At 38.6% G+C, this 16196-nt stretch overlaps 1 protein-coding gene across 6 annotated transcripts in view; it reads left to right on the forward strand.

The window, feature by feature from the left end:
* LOC105473636 (coiled-coil domain containing 175) overlaps nucleotides 1–16196 on the forward strand; it is a 62423-nt gene that overhangs the window by 44597 nt on the left and 1630 nt on the right. For 4 of the 6 annotated variants that reach the window (XR_982369.3, XM_011727501.3, XM_011727504.3 and 1 more), the window contains 5 exons: nucleotides 1421–1500; nucleotides 3168–3320; nucleotides 6859–6961; nucleotides 10602–10645; nucleotides 11599–11761. Coding sequence is in view for 5 of the 6 variants with exons in the window: in XM_011727501.3 (XP_011725803.2) it covers nucleotides 1421–1500; nucleotides 3168–3320; nucleotides 6859–6961; nucleotides 10602–10645; nucleotides 11599–11761 (543 nt within the window). In the remaining variant the exon portion in view is untranslated. The remainder of the gene's footprint in view (nucleotides 1–1420; nucleotides 1501–3167; nucleotides 3321–6858; nucleotides 6962–10601; nucleotides 10646–11598; nucleotides 11762–16196) is intronic. The other 2 variants (XM_011727503.3, XM_011727506.3) reach the window with 2 other exon arrangements.

The following is a 16196-nucleotide window of genomic DNA, read 5'->3' on the forward strand; positions in this document are numbered from 1 at the left end:
ACTTTATAGGAAGGTTAGGGATGAAATGTAGAGGGTGTGGGTGTGGGTGTGGGATGTGGGAATGGGAGTAAGCATGCTAAATTATCCTCTACTATATATGACAAAGTAAATAGAAACTGCCTGACAATGATAAATCAAGATATAGCCATATATTCATGTTTTTAAAGAACTAATAAAATTATCATAGAAATAATATAAAAATATTTCTTATAACTAGAGAATATAGATTTCCATTTTTAAATGTCCAAGCAAATCCTCAAACAATATTTAAAAGAAAAGACTAAGCCATATCACTGTGGAATTTCAGAAGGAAAAATAGAAAGAGAGGATCCTAAAAGCTCCTAGAGAGAAAAATGAGATCTCACACAAACTGTTAGAAATCAGAATCATTTCAAACTTCTTAACAGCAACATTATAGAAGTTATAAGACAATGCCTTCAAAATTTGAGAGAAAATAATTTCCAACATTAGATACCCAGCTAAACTATCAATCGAGATTATAGAATAGAAACATACTGAGATATACAAGATCTCAAAACATTTATCCCATTTACTCTTTTTCCTGAAGCTGTATAGAATTTGCTTCAACAAACAGAAGGAATGAATCAAGAAAAAGAGTATAAGAAATTTAGGAAACAGGAGGTCCAACATAAGAATAATGCAGAGCGTTCTGGTTGAATAAAACCTTTAAAAAAAGAAAAAGAAAAATGCAAAAGGAAGTCCCAAGAAGTCAACTGCAAATCTAGCACAAAGAAAGAAAAGATTCCAGAAGGCATATCTCAGAGGGAGGTTCTGAGGGAGAGGGGAGAAATGAAACTGATATGTTAATGTGTTTGACTATATGGGAAATAAAATTTGCAAGGTGGTACAGTTCTGTTGTAGATGTTGGTATGAATTAATTATATGTACATGAAATACTGAGCAATTTTTTAATAAAGCAATCTTTAACTCCAAGAAAAAATAAAATGTTATACTAAAAGGAAAATATAATTATATTATACCATTTGGCTCATTGGGGATAATCCTTATTGCCATAATGATCTAAATAGTTACAATTTATTTAAACAAAAACTGTAACTTCATAGGAAGGTTAGGGAGGAAATATAGAGGTTGTAGGTGTAGGAGAAGGATGTGGGAATGGGACTAAGTAAATAGAAAATGCCTGAAAATGATAAATAAAAATAGGCACATATGCCTATTTTTAATGAAAATTGAACTAAATGGAAGAAGAAACAACTAAAAAGAGTGAAAAATGTTTGCTTCTGAGGAGTCATACGGGACTAAACATTGCAATGTGGAGTGCCTGACAGCTGGGTTTTGTTATAAACCTTGTGAGAGAATTTGACTTTTAAAACTAGGTACTTCTTTGATTAATATTTTTAAACTAAATTTTTGAGGTTTTTTTTCTTTGTTTTAATAGCACAAAGACAGGAGGAGGATTTGCTGAACAATCATATTTTTCTGTTTACAAGGGATTTTTCAAGATACATTAGCAACACGGTAAAGGATCAATGCATTCATTCATTTTTTTAAATTAAAGTAGTGGTATATACAGATGGTAATATTTAACTGGCATTGAAGTTTTCATGAAATCACATTTGTTAAATGTACCCGTGCAATCTCAATGTTTAAAAATCTTTGTTACAACACATGCATACATATATATATGCATATGTATACACATACACCTGTATACATATACTTATGTACATATGTGTATATATATACTTATGTGTATATGTATATAGAGAAAGAGAAAGAGCAACTATAACCGACTAACATGTAATTGTGGAACAGTCACTGAGTGGACCTTGGTTTTCTTATTTATAAGTTAGAAACTTGATTCTGCTTTTTAAGGGTGAGTGAAACAAAGGTTGTGGTGGGGGAGTGGATGAACTAGTAGCAGGTAAAGAGATGTTTAGTGCCTTTTAAAAATTTATAATCAATAGTTGGTGATAAGCATGTGCATGTGGAGTTGGTTAATTAAAATGGAAACATTCTTTGAGATGCATTGATATCAAAATGTGACTTTTGTTTTTTTTTTAAGACAGAGTCTCACTCTGTTGTCTAGGATGGAGTGCAGTGGCAGGATCTTGGCTCACTGCAACCTCTGCCTCCTGGGTTCAAGCGACTTCCGGCTCATTTTTTTCTTTTTCAGTAGAAACAGGGTTTCACCATGTTGGCCAGGCTGGTCTCGGACTCCTGACCTCAAGTGATCTGCCTGCCTTGGCCTCCCAAAATGCCAGGATTACAGTCATGAGCTACCACGCCTGGCCTCAAAATGTAACTTTTAATATGTTATAAAATATGAAGGAATATATAGGAAAATATGAAGGAGAAAATTACAAGTGTAGTATATATACAGTTCTATTTTCTTAATAAGATGCTGCTGGTGATGATTATACAATGAATAAATATCATGCAATTTATAATAGTATAATAACAGAGAACTGAATAGAGAATTCAATAGAGAAAACAATAGAGAATTCTGAAAAATTCATAAAGTAATCTTCTTCTTTCTTCAAGAAACATTAAGTCCTCCTTTAAAAGCCTCAATAAATTTCCCCTTCTCTATTTTTGCCGAATGATTGTTTATATATCAAGGTACAGTCATCCCTGGATATCTATGGGGGAGGTTCCAAGACCAACATGACTATCAAAATCCACAGATGCTCAAGTCCCTTGTATAACGTGGTGTAATATTTGCATATAACCTACCCACATTCTCCAATATACTTTAAATTATTTCTAGATTACTGATAATACCTAATAAAATGTAAATGTTATGTAAGTAGTTGTCATACTGTATTGTTTTTATTTGTATTATTTGTTGATGTTATTCTTTTTATTTTTGTGAATATATTCCATTCATGTTTAGTTAAATCCAGAAACGCAGAACCCACAGATACAGAGGGCTGACTGTATATTTTATTTTGTGAAGTTGTCTCAATGTCTGGGGTTCTTATCTTGAAGTCCACAGACCCCCTTCCTAGAGTCCATGAATAAATGTGGGGTTGATAGGTTTTTCTAAGGAAAAATATCTATTCTCTGCTGGATGCTTCAGGAATTAATTTAGAATCTGGCTCCAAATGTGACCTAGGCAGTATAATACCCTCATGCCCTACTCTTTGAACTCAGAGATAATTTGGGGTTTTCTGTTTGAGCAGGAGGATATAAAACAAGAATTAAAACAATTACGAGATCAAGAAAGCAAAAAAACCAAAGATCATTTTGAAACTCTAAAGAACTTAGAAAATGAATTCTATATAAATGACCAAAAAGCAGATCTTCTGCTCCTGGAAAATACAAAATTAAAAGAAGTAAGTTTAAGAGCACCACGCTTTGCATGATGGCTTTGATTAATTGACTAGACCTGTAATAGTTACGAGAGAAGAGAATAGCTCTTGACAAATTTTTAATGGCGATTAAAGTACACACAGAAAAGTACCCAGATTGCAAGTGTACAGCTCCATGAACACACTTGTGTAACCAGCACCCAGATCAAGTAACAAAGCATTATCAGTATCCAGATATCCTCTATGCCCCTTCTAGTCACTAACCAGCCCCACTAAGGGTACCACCATGCTAACACCATAGACTAGTTTTCCCTGTTTTGGAACATTATAGGTATAAAACAATACAGTGTAGGTTCTTATGCTCAACATTATGTTTGTGAGGTTCAGCCTTATTGTTGAGTGTAGTTTGTTATTCTTAGTTCTGTATAGTATTCCATTATATGACTACGACTACAATGCATTTGTACACTAGACTATTGATGAGTATTCAAAGAGTTTCTAATGTTTGGCTATTACAAATAGTATTGCTGTGAACATTCTAGTTCATGTTTTTTGGTGAACATGCATACATATTTCTGCTGAGTGTACATCTTAAGTGGAATTGTAGAGCTATAGGGATGCATATCTCCCACTTTAGTACATACCACCAGTCTCCCAAAGGAGTTACACCAATTGCCACTCCCACCAGCAATGCATGAGAGCACCAGTTGCTCCATACTCTCACAAAACTGTCTTTTTCAATTTAACCATTCTGATGGGTGTACAGTGGTGCCCCACTAATTTGTGTTTTCCTGATCACTGTTGAAGTACCTATTCTATGTAGCTGGCCACTTGGATATCCTTTTTTTGTGAAGTGACTGTTCAAGACTTTTGCCCATTTTTTAAAAAGTAGGTTGTCTATTTCACACTGATTATAGCTCTTTTTATAGCAGAGGAATTTGTTCATCCAATCCGTACAATTGAAGTCTTATTTATACTTAAAATTTATTTGTTTTAACATTTTAAAATGTTATATTTAATAATTAGATATTTATAAGACACTGATTTTTAATGCCCGGAACTGTTGCATTCAAAGCATATTTTTAAAGTGCATAGAGTCCTACATTTTATATACTGTGACAAAACAATAACAACAAAACTTTATGTAATATTCTCTAGTTTGAAAGACATAGATTAGAGTCTGTCATTCACCAGTGACACTGTGTGACTTTGGGCAGATCACTGAACTTGTAAGCTTCGTTTTGGCCTCTTAAAATGGGAATAGCTGCTACTTACAGGTTCAATGTCACTTCTTTATAAACTGAAAATGCAAAAGAAATACAATTTCTAAAATCATTTTTTCCAGTCATCCATAATGACCTCATGGTCAAGATCTGTTATCAATGTACCCCAAGTGTTTTGCACAATACCTGTAATATTAGAGGGATTCAGTCTCATTTGATGTTTAAGACTGTAACCTTAAAAAGTGGATAATACATTATGTCCCTTTTATAGATGTGTAAATTGAAGCTGTATTTTTTTTAGAAGTGTTAATAGCTAGAAAAAAATCAGTGACTAGTCCAATGGCATGAAGAAAATCCCTAAACCTCACTGGGTAATTTTTTTCATCTGTTAAATGGCAATAGTTATCCCACCACTCATGCTTTTTTAATAAACTAAAATGGCATAATAGGTACTAATGTACTTTGAAAAGGTAATTTTGCAGCCGGGTGCGGTGACTCACGCCTGTAATCCCAGCACTTTGGGAGGCCACGGCGGGCGGATCATGAGGTCAGGAGATCGAGACCATCCTGGCTAACACGGTGAAACCCTGTCTCTACTAAAAATACAAAAAAAATTAGCCGGGCGCGGTGGTGGGTGCCTGTAGTCCCAGCTACTCGGGAGGCTGAGGCAGGAGAATGGCGTGAACCTGGGAGGTGGAGCTTGCAGTGAGCTGAGATCGTGCCACTGCACTCCAGCTTGGAGGACAAAGCGAGACTCCATCTCAAAAAAAAAAAAAAATAAGTAATTTTGCTAAAGAGCCTAGATACATACCATCAAACCAATTTGTTCCACTAGACTGTCTTCCTATCAAGATATAGATTATTTCTTAAACGAATTAGAATTTGTATTGCTGTTTTGGCAATGGGTGAGCAGATGGATGTGTTGATGAAAGACTGATTACAAAGGTCCTGTTTTTTTTAATTCAGTTTCCATCTGCTAGTCACCAAATGACCCTGTGCTGTTTTCTTATTCACTCACCACTCAGTTTTGCTGGTTGCATCTCTTTACTCTAAACATGCACTGAGTCCCAAGCACTGGGCAAGACACAGTGAATACAGAGATAAGTAAGATACTGCCCCAGCCCTTTGGAAGCTCATGGTCTGGCTGAAGAGATGCACATACAGACAGATCATTACAATTCAGTATGTTAAGTGCAACAATCTGAACAAGACACATACAGTGCCCCAGAGCAAGGACACCTTGCCACACCAGGTGAGGAGCTCAAAGGAGAACTCTCACTGGGTATCATTAATATAGAGGCAGGATTTATACCTGGGAGCTGGATGAGTCTCTTCAGGGACAGTGTGTTGAGTGAGAAGATCAGGGGCTGTGAACAGAACCCTGGAGAAAAACAACTTTGAAGGAGTGAGCTGTGGAGAGGAGATGAAAAGACAGACTGAAAGAAAACAGAGAGTTTGGGAGAAGCACAAGAGTCCAGCTGAACTAGGCAAGTCTGCAGACCTGTGTTCAAAGAGGGGCAAGAATGAGGTCTTGCAGTTGGCCTAAGGTGGCTTTTACTTTTGTTTACTATAATACCAGAAAACAAGCTATGAAAAGACTGACACAACATCAAAGATACATGAGTAGACCCTATAATACATGCCTAGAAACAGTCTATGTAACAGTCCCTTGTCTACCTCATCTATAGCACTGAACACAATTTCTAAGATTTTTATGGATAGTTTATAGTATTTGTTTCTTTCTTGAAACTGGACCAGTTTTATATCCCAAAGCCCCATTTTCAGAGTTCCTGGGACTTTAGAGTTTCTGGGCATTGGGTGATCAGAACAGAAATCCATGACTTTAATACTCAAAGTCACCTGTCACTACTGCCACCACTGGCACCCAACCCAGTGAACGTCTGACTTAAGTAAGTAATTCCATGCAGTCTCCTAACTCAATTAATCATCTCTCTGAGGTCTTACACTGAACTCCAGTCTGGCAGCATTACTGCTTTGTGACATCTACCGCACACACATTTTGCATAAGGAACATTTTTGTTGTGGACATAATGCATTCAGACAGAACACCCTCTAATTTCTTTTTGTGGAAAATTATACTCAGAATGCCATGTTTATTTAAGTGCTGAAGCGAAATGCTTCATAGGAAGCAGAATTCTTTATCTCCTTTCCCAGGATGGAATCCTGACCAAGGTATATTTTATTCCCCACTGTTACCCCTGTACCTAGAATGGTGGGTGACACAGAGGAGGAATTTATACATGTTTGCTGAATGACTACATGATAATTTATCTATGGTAACTAAACTGCTAAAAGCAATAACATGCTTTTATTTTCAGTACATTTTATACTTGAAGAATAACATAGAGAAATACAGAAAAGGACAAGAAGCCCTCATGCACACCTCAAATGACTTGTCTCGGCAACTAATAGCTCAGGAGGGTAAGTAATGTGTGGCTGCTTGTATTAGTCAGGGTTCCTTAGTGGGACAGAACTAATAGGATATATGTATATATGAAAGGGAGCTCATTAAGGAGAATTGACTCACATGATCGCAAGGTAAAGTCCCATGATAGGTCATCTGCAAGTTGAGGAGCAAGGAATCCAGTGATGGATCAGTCCAAGTCCCAAAGTCTGACAAGTAGGGAAGCCGACAGTGCCCCCTTCAGTCTGTGGCCAATGGCCCAAGAGCTCCTGACAAATCACTGGTGTAAGTCCAAGAGTCCAAAAGCTGAAGAACTTGGAGTCCAATGTTCGAGGGCAGGAAGCATCTAGCACAGGAGAAAGAGGAAGCCTGGAAGATTCAGCCAGTCTAGCCGTGCTGGCAGCTGATTAGATGGTTCTCACCCAGATTGAGAGTGGGTTTGCCTCTCCCAGTCCACTGACTCAAATGTGAATCTCTTTTGGTAACACCCTCACAGACATACCCAGGAACAGTACTTTGCATTCTTCAGTCCAATCAAGTTGACAATATTAACCATTACAGTGCTCTTTACACATAAAGTTTTCACTTCATTTAAATCCATTTTATTGATTTCATACAAAAAATGCACCCATTTTTAGATTAGTGAATTTTGACAAATGTACATGCCATTGTAACCACTACCACCACAAGCAAGCTATAAAGCATTTTCATGACTACAACATTTTCTCTGTATCCCTTTGCTGTTGATCACCTACCCCTTCTCTAGTTCCTGGAAACCATTGATCTGCTTTCTGTCATTAATTATGAGATACAAATGAAATGACAGAGTATGCACACTTTTATACCTGGCTTCTTTCACTCAGCAAATTGTTTTAAGGTTCATCCAAGTTGTTGCATGTCTCATTAGTTTATCCTTTTTATAGCTGTACGGTAGAATCCCATTGTACAGATATACCATATTTTGTTCATTCATTCACCAGTCGAAAAACATTTAGATTATTTCCAGTTTGGGATAATTATGAATGAAGCTATTGTGAGCATTTGTTTACAAGTGTTTTTATGGCCATGGTTTCATTTCTCTTGGGTAAATACCTATAATGGAATTGCTGAGTTATATAGCAATTAGTGTATGATTAACTTGATAAGAAATCTACATGGTTAGTGTATGATTAACTTTATAAGAAACTGCCAGATAAATTTGCCAGAGTGGTTGTTAAGTGTCTCATCCCACTAACAATGGAGAAGAGTTCCCATTGCTCTACATTCTCATGAACACTTAAAATGGTCAAAACGCTTTAAATTGTTAATATTTTGGTCATTTTAATAGGTATGTAATGGCATTTCATTGTGATTGTAACTTGTACTTCTCTAATGACTAACGTGGAGTATACTTTTTCATGTGTTTCTTGGCCATTTGAATATTATCTTTTGTGACAAATATTGCAAACATAGTAGCTGAAGACAAATTATTTACTTTGCTCACAAATTGGCAATTTGATCAGAGCTTGTTGAAGACAGCTAAATGTCTGCTCCGCATGGCATCAGCCAGGGCAACTCGAAGGTTGAGGGTAATTCAGCAGCCGGGAACTGAAATCATCTGAAGACTTACTCATTCCTGTGTCTGAGGTTAATGTTGGCTCTCAGCTGGATCTCGAGGGAGACCATTGGCCAGAACACCTCCTCATGGCCACTCCACGTAGCTGTTTGGCCTGCTGGGTTCCAAAAGCATCCCAAGAGAACAACGTGGAAGTTCATGGCGTCTTATGACCTAGCCTCAGTCAGTGTTACTTTCATAATAAGCTGATGGTTGAGGCAGTCACTCAGGTGCAAGGGGAGGGGTCATAGCCACCACCTCTCGATGGAAGAAGTGTCAGCATCATGCCAGGGAAAAAAACTTGTGGAATGGAATATATTGTGGGGCTATCTTTGGTAAATACAATCTGTCACATGTCTGTCCAAATCTTTTACTCCTTGCTTTGTATTGTTTTCTTATTATCGAGTTAAAATCTTTATAGTTTCTGGAAATGAGTCCTTTTTCAGTCTGAAGTTTGGCTTTTCATTTTCTTCACGGTGTCTCAGAAGGAGTAAACATTTTTCATTCGAATGAAGCCCATCTACCTATTTTGTCTTTTAAGGTTAGTACTTTTCGTTTCCTGCCTAAAACATTTTTGCCTACCCCAAGCTCTTGAAGATTTTCTTGTACTTTTTTTTTAGTTTTAGTGTTTATATCTAGATCTCTGATTCATTTCAAGTGAGCTTTTTCATATGGTGTGAAGCAAGGCTTGAATTTCATTGTTTTCTCTTGTGCCCATCCAGTTGTTCCAGTACTATTTTTGAAAAGACTATGCTTTTGCCATCGTATTACCCCAGCAACTTTTCAAAAATCAATTTTATGGGTTTGTTCCTTTGTTCTAAATGCCTAACTTTATACCAATACCACATTGTCTTAATTACTATAGCTTCATATGCAGTCTGGACATCGGGTAATAGAATTCTGCACCTGTATGCTTGTCTTTTAAAATTACATTCACTATTTTAAATTCTTTGATTTCCATATACATTTTAGAATCACCTAATTAATCTATACACACATACACACACACACACACACACCCCTGCTGGGATCTTAATTGGGTCTGTGCTGAATCTATAAGTCAATGTTGGAAGAAAAGACATTTTAATAAAATTGTATTTTCTAATCCAAGCATATAGTATAGATCTCCATTTATTTAGGTCTTTATCTCAAAAAAATTGTGCAACTATAGCGCAGTATCAGGTATCCCAGGACTACCCTTAGGCTTAATGATTAGCTAAAATGATTCACAGGACTAAAAAATTGTTATACTTATGATTATTGTTATTACAGTGAGAGATACAGAGTAAAAGCAGCAAAGGGAAAAGGCACAGAGGGCAAAGTATGGAGGAAACCTGGTGCAACCTTCTCAGGGATGCACTTAATTTCCCCAACAACAATGTGTGACTCCACATACAAAGTGTTGCCAACCAGGGAGGCTCACCCAGGCTCGGGTGTCCAAGCTACTTATGGGGTGTCCAAGCTACTTATAGGGTATCCAAGCTACTTATGGGATGGTCAGTCATGTGGGCACAGAGTGCCTTTTTATGACTGGCCTCAGCTGCTCAGACAGCCACTGAGATGCTCAGCTAGTGTTACTCCTTTATGGTGTTCGTGTGGTAAGTTGCGCTGATTGAGTTTGACTTTTAAACCAAGCTCCCATTCTAAGCATAAAGCCCACTTGTTCAAAAGCTTTTATTGTTCTTGTCTATTGCTAGATTCAATTTGCTAATCTTTTTGTGTCTGTGTTAAGACCACCCCGCTGTGCTAGTGCCGTGATCTGGAAAGTGCCCCCCAGTGGAAAGCTGGGTGATTGCAGGACCCACCTCCTTTGTTTCTCTTCTTCCAGGTGTCACAGTCCTGGGGGGCCCATTCAACATCTGAAAACATTTCATTCACATGTTTTGCTTCTTTCTTCTATTTGTTTGCAGTGGGAGGGCAAGTCCAATTCACTTATTCTGTCATTTTGGAAGTAGACATTTTTAGATAAAAATAATTTTTGAAAAAACAAAAATGAATAACACTTTTATTAAAATGTTCAAATTGTGTCAGTAACCATTGTATTTTTTAAATCTTTATTTTAGCACAATATAAGGATTTGTGGGCTGAATTTCAGACCACAGTTAAGGTGAGTTTTGCGTGTGTGTGTTGCCTCCATATAAATATCATATTTCCAAAAACTAAAACCTACCTAATAAGTGCGTGTGCTTTTATGTCTGTGTGCACCTGCATGCACACACATCAGGGTGGAAATTCACGCTAACTCTGTTACTCCCTTGCAGTCCTAGATGCTACTGTGACCACCACCCCCTAAAATGTGTCCTTTTTTACCAAACGTCACTATGAAATCTTAATTCTTTGGGAAACTATCTTCCCACTCTACCACTCAGTTAAGGTGGGAAAGACTTTTTTTTTTTGCATGCCCCAAATGAACACATTTTGTTTCAGGACAAAGTTGTCAGTTCTGGACTCCTTACCTCTTCATGTTTTACCAGTGCAGCATCTGCACCCTCCCCACTTCAGAGTCAGATAGGCTGGGGTCAAAATCCTGGCTCTGCCACTTTTGAAGTATTTAAAGTTTCTGGTTAACTAAATCCTCATTTAAGTATTAAAACACTGGATTAGGAAAGCGTTAAAGTGTCCTTTTCACATGGAGCTGTGGAGGCCCAGAGAGTTTATGTAACTTGCCCAAGACCAAACAGTTCGTGAACGTATGGGAATTTACAACCCAGATCCTGCCTGATTCCAAAGCTCCTTTTGTTAGGCTGAATCTCCTCTGCAGCTCTGTGCTTCTCTGAGGGTGAAACTAGCTTTTTATGCTACCACCACCATGGTTACCATTATCCACTTAAAAATTTGAGTTCAGTGAGCATTCCATTATTCTTCTCACTTGATAATCCATTTTTCCAAGATTATTTACAGAACTTCGTGAATTGGCTGTGTACACATGCACTTATTTTTATGACTGATACCAATTTTGCATATATAATATTTTTATTTTGGACATGATCCTCTTAGAATGTGTATTTATTTATGTTGTTGCAATTTATATTGACACACCCTAAAATGCCATTTCTTTAGATCTTGGTGGACAATGGTGAAGAGACCTTGCATGACATGAAAAATCTAACAGACAAGCTGTGTGAAAGAGATGAAAAAATGCAGCGTGTCAGTACCTGGCTACAAGGGAGTCTTGAAGGGCTGCGTTCGCTTGTGAAACAGGAATCACCAATGGACCTTGTTAGTAAGTAGCAGCTTAGAGCTTTGGTAACTTGGGACTTCCTGCTATTTTACTATATAGCTGGTAACATCAAAAGAAGAAAAACATGGCAACTAAGTGACTTAGTTATCCCCAATTATGCCACAAACATTCCATTGAACATTGATACTTACTTGTGGGTTGAATACACGTGTAGTGTCAGCCAATTCTGCCTTTCACCTAAGAGAATTTTCTGGATAACTAAATCTTCTTTATAATTTTTTTAAAGTTTATTTTAAACATTTTCCAGAGAGGGCTTTTTAAACTCTTTTACACATTTTTTGGTCTTCTTAAGCAGAAGTTGAATATAATTTTACATTTTCTTCCTGAGCTGAGTTTAGCATTACAAATAGCAACTGTTATCTTCTCCAAAAAATCTAGCGATGGCTTCAGGGGCTTCTGAGATGTTAATACATCATGTCTAACATGCTTGCCTCATGAGCAAGCAGGCCAGTCTCTTCAGAGGCATATCAGCTTCATCCTCAATCCCCACAATAATGTCATGTTAGACACAGTCACAAAACTCTGTCCAGATTAGGGCAGTGGTGAGAATTGAAGGTGAGTCCTTGCACAGGTACAGCCCAGAGGTCCCCATGGCGGAATCATCTGGGAAGATGGGATGTGGGGGTAGAGGGAGCTTGGGAGAAGGAAAGAGAACAGAGTTTAGAAAAGACATGGAGTAATGAAACAAGAATACTGTCATCTGGCAAGTGTACAAACCTATTTGTGGTTATTAAGGCTTAATTTTAAAGAGCATAATCACTAGATAAGCAATTTTGAAGGTAGGATGTAGAAAGTAAAATGGGATAAAAGTAAAAAGAGGTGGATGCAGTGACTCATGGTTATAATCCCAGCACTTTGGAAGGCTGAGGCAGGAGATCGTTTGAGACCAGGTGTTCGAGACCAGCCTGGGCAACATAATGAGACCCTGTCTCTACAAAAATAATTTTAAAGTTAGCTGGGTATGGTAGTGCCTCTGCCTCAGCTACTAGGAAGGTTGAGATGGGAGAATTTCTTGAGCCTGGGAGGTCGAGGCTGCAGTTAGCCGTGATTGTGCCACTGCACTCCAGCCTGGATGACAGAGTGAGACCATCTTAAAATAAATGTAAAAAGAGGGATAGTGATAAGATTAAAAACATTCCAGTATTTGGTAAAATCTGTGTTCTGGGGCATTGCTTGACAGAAGAAGTAACATTTCAGTGGCCAATGAAGAACTTTGTGGGTAAACACTTTTAGCTGCAAAGCCGTTTTGATGGTCGTGCCTGGTGATCATGATGAGCCTGGTGATACTTATGATGTACGAATGCATAAGGGATCCCTTGTGGGCCTTGCTTCTATTTGTATTTCCTTTGCTAGGCCAGGCCTTTCCTTCCAACTATAGATCAAGCAGAATTTTGAGAGCTAAATCATCTCTTAAGTGTCAAGTGCACTGTCTTCACATGAATGAATCTTCGCCATTTTTATCTGACACCTGCTGGAATCTTTGTGTTGCAACAAATTTAAATAGACCTTTGAGAAAGTTTCGCTGAATTACTAATATCATATGCCCTTTTTCATATATTTTGAGGACTGTATGATGGATAATCTATGACAAGTAGAGACTAGCAGTGTGGAAATAAGTAAAGACCACCCAAATAAGAATAAGCAGAGGCTGTTTATGCAGAGCTTGCTATAGCAATGGAGCTAGCCAGTGTCTTAGTTCGTTTGGGCTACTACAACATTCTGCACACTGGGTAGCTTATAAACAACACGAATTTATTTCTCACAGTTCTGGAGGCTGGGAAGTCCAAGATCAAGGCACTGGCAGGTTTGGCTTCTGCTGAGGGCCCACTTTCTGGTTCATAGAATGGTGCTTCCTCACTGTGTCCTCAAATCATTTAAAGGTTGAGGCAGCTCTTTGGGGCCTCTTTGAGAAGGGCATGAATCCCAAGACCTAATCACCTCCCAAAGGCCACACCTTCTAATACACACTGGAGATTAGGTTTCAACATAGGAATTTTGAAGGAGACACAAACTCTCAGACGATAGCAACCACGATTACTGGCTGGTTTTTTTTTTTTTTTTTTTTTTTTTTTTTTTTTTTGAGACAGGGCCTCTCACTCTGTTGCCCAGGCTGGATTGCAACCTCTGCCTCCCAGGCCCAAGCAATTATCTCACCTCAGCCTCCCAAGTAGCAGGGACTACAGGCACATGCCACTGTGCCTGGCTACTGTGTGTGTGTGTGTGTTTCTGTGTATTTTGGAGACGAGGTTATGCCATGTTGCCCAGGCTGGTCTTGACCTCCTGAGCTCAAGCAATCCTCCTGCCTCAGCCAGTGCTGGGATTATAGGTGTGTGCCACGGACCTATTGGACTAAATGAAGGGGAACGAACGCAAGAATAAAAGACAAGAGAGTATATTTGGAAGAAGGGGTCAGGGAGCACCTTGCCTCTAGTGGACAAGGGCCCTGAGCTTTACACAGCCCTCTGTATTTATTAGGCAAAAGAGATAGCAAGGTGGGGGTGGGGGGGTGGGGGGGTGGTTGTCTGCCAGCAGCTTGATTCACAGCAGGCTTGCAAGACTGCATTCTTAGAACAATAGGCGCTAGATTTCTCAATAGATAACTTCAAGGAACCCTGTACCAGGGAGTGAGGCCCTCAGCACACCTTTTGGTGGCAGGGCCATGTGAGTTTGCCCACATCCTGCATTCATGATAAACAGTTTGCTGTTTGATCATATAGCCTCTAGTGGAAGGCTGAGTTGGTCACATCCCACGGGCCTTTGGCTCCCCACAGGTGTGAGCCACAGTATCAGCTAAGCTCTGCTTCTTACATGTTATTTAACCTCCACTCCTCAGTCTCCCCAGTTGTAAAATATCACTGATACCTAACAGGAGTTATAAAACACCAGACCCATATTAGGCACTCATCAGATCCCTGAAACCTACCACCCTCCTGGGGAGGTAACAGTTAAGTTTGGCTCCTTGAATTCCTTGGCCATCTCTGAGCCACCTGTAATCTCCCAGCTTTTGAATGTTCCCTGTTGAGTTGGTTCTGCCACAGGACTTCTGGAGAAGCCCTTATCTCCATTCAGCACCCCTCTACTGCCCTCTTCTGGCCATGATAGTCATTGCAGCCCTGCAGGTCCTGCCCTCTCCAGGATCACTGCACTAGCTTCATTAACATTGGGCACTTTGGAGCCTGGCACTGGAGCAGATGTTACAGTGACAAAGTTGAATAAACCCCAGGCCCTGAACCTTAAAGTGCATACCCTGTGAGAAACAGACAACTGAAGAGCTGGATACAAGAATACATTGGATTCCTTCTAGAAAGTGGCTATAGGAGGGTAAAGGAGAAGCACAGACATAAGCTGGTTAAGCACTGCAAGTAGCAAGGCTGAGGGGAGATCTGCTGGGGGAACCAACCAGCACGAGCAGCAAGAGTGTGGAATAGGCTTGTCAGAATGTTAAAGGCCAGATGTCATCCTGAAAATGAATCACTAAAAACTTACTTTTTGCTTTAATATTTTTTCTTATAAATCAAAGGTAAATAATTCTTAATGTATATGTAAGCTAAACAGTAACTTAGTACAGTTATTTTTAAAGTATTAAAAATAATTTTGTCTTAAAATTACAAAAGTCCTTGAGTATTACATCATATGTTAGGTTACATAAATAATTTGTGTATTAACCAAATATCTTGATACATGGACTATAGAAGACATTTTTAGGATTAGGTACTTTAAAAGAAACATTTAAAAAATCAATTTATATAACTGTCAAAGTTATCTCGTTATTGTGATGAGGGGCTTGATACAATCATCTACATTTTAATTCTAGAAAAGCACCTCTTTATAATTAAAGCAGAATCAAAATTTCAGAGAGAAGAAAATCATTTGCCTAGTACTTGTCTCTTGGAAAAATTAAGATCTGAAATAGGAGTTTAGATCAGTGGTTCTCAAACATTAGAATCACCTGGAGGTTTTAAAAAATCCCTGTGCTCGGCCGGGTGTGGTGGCTCATGCCTGTAACCCCAGTACTTTGGGAGGCTAAGGTGAACAGATCACTGAGGTCAGGAGTTTGAGGCCAGCCTGACCAATATGGTGAAACCCTATCTGTACTAAAAATACAAAAAGTAGCTGGGTGTCATGGTGGGCACCTATACTCCCAGTTGCTTGGGAGACTGAGGCATGAGAATCACTTGAACCCAGGAGGTGGAGGTTGCAGTGAGCCGAGATTGCATCACTGCACTTCCGGCCTGGGCAACAGAGTCAGACCCTGTCTCAAAAAAAAAAAAAAAAAAAAAAAAAAAATTCCCCATGTTCAAACAGCACCGTAGACCAATTCAACATGAATTTCTGGGCGTGGGGCCCAGACATTATTTTTTAAAATCTCTCCAGGTGGCTTCAATGTGCAATAGTCTCACAAACCAATGGTTTTAGA

This window comes from Macaca nemestrina, chromosome 7 (genome assembly GCF_043159975.1).
Source record: "Macaca nemestrina isolate mMacNem1 chromosome 7, mMacNem.hap1, whole genome shotgun sequence".
NCBI classification, from domain to species: domain Eukaryota; kingdom Metazoa; phylum Chordata; class Mammalia; order Primates; family Cercopithecidae; genus Macaca; species Macaca nemestrina.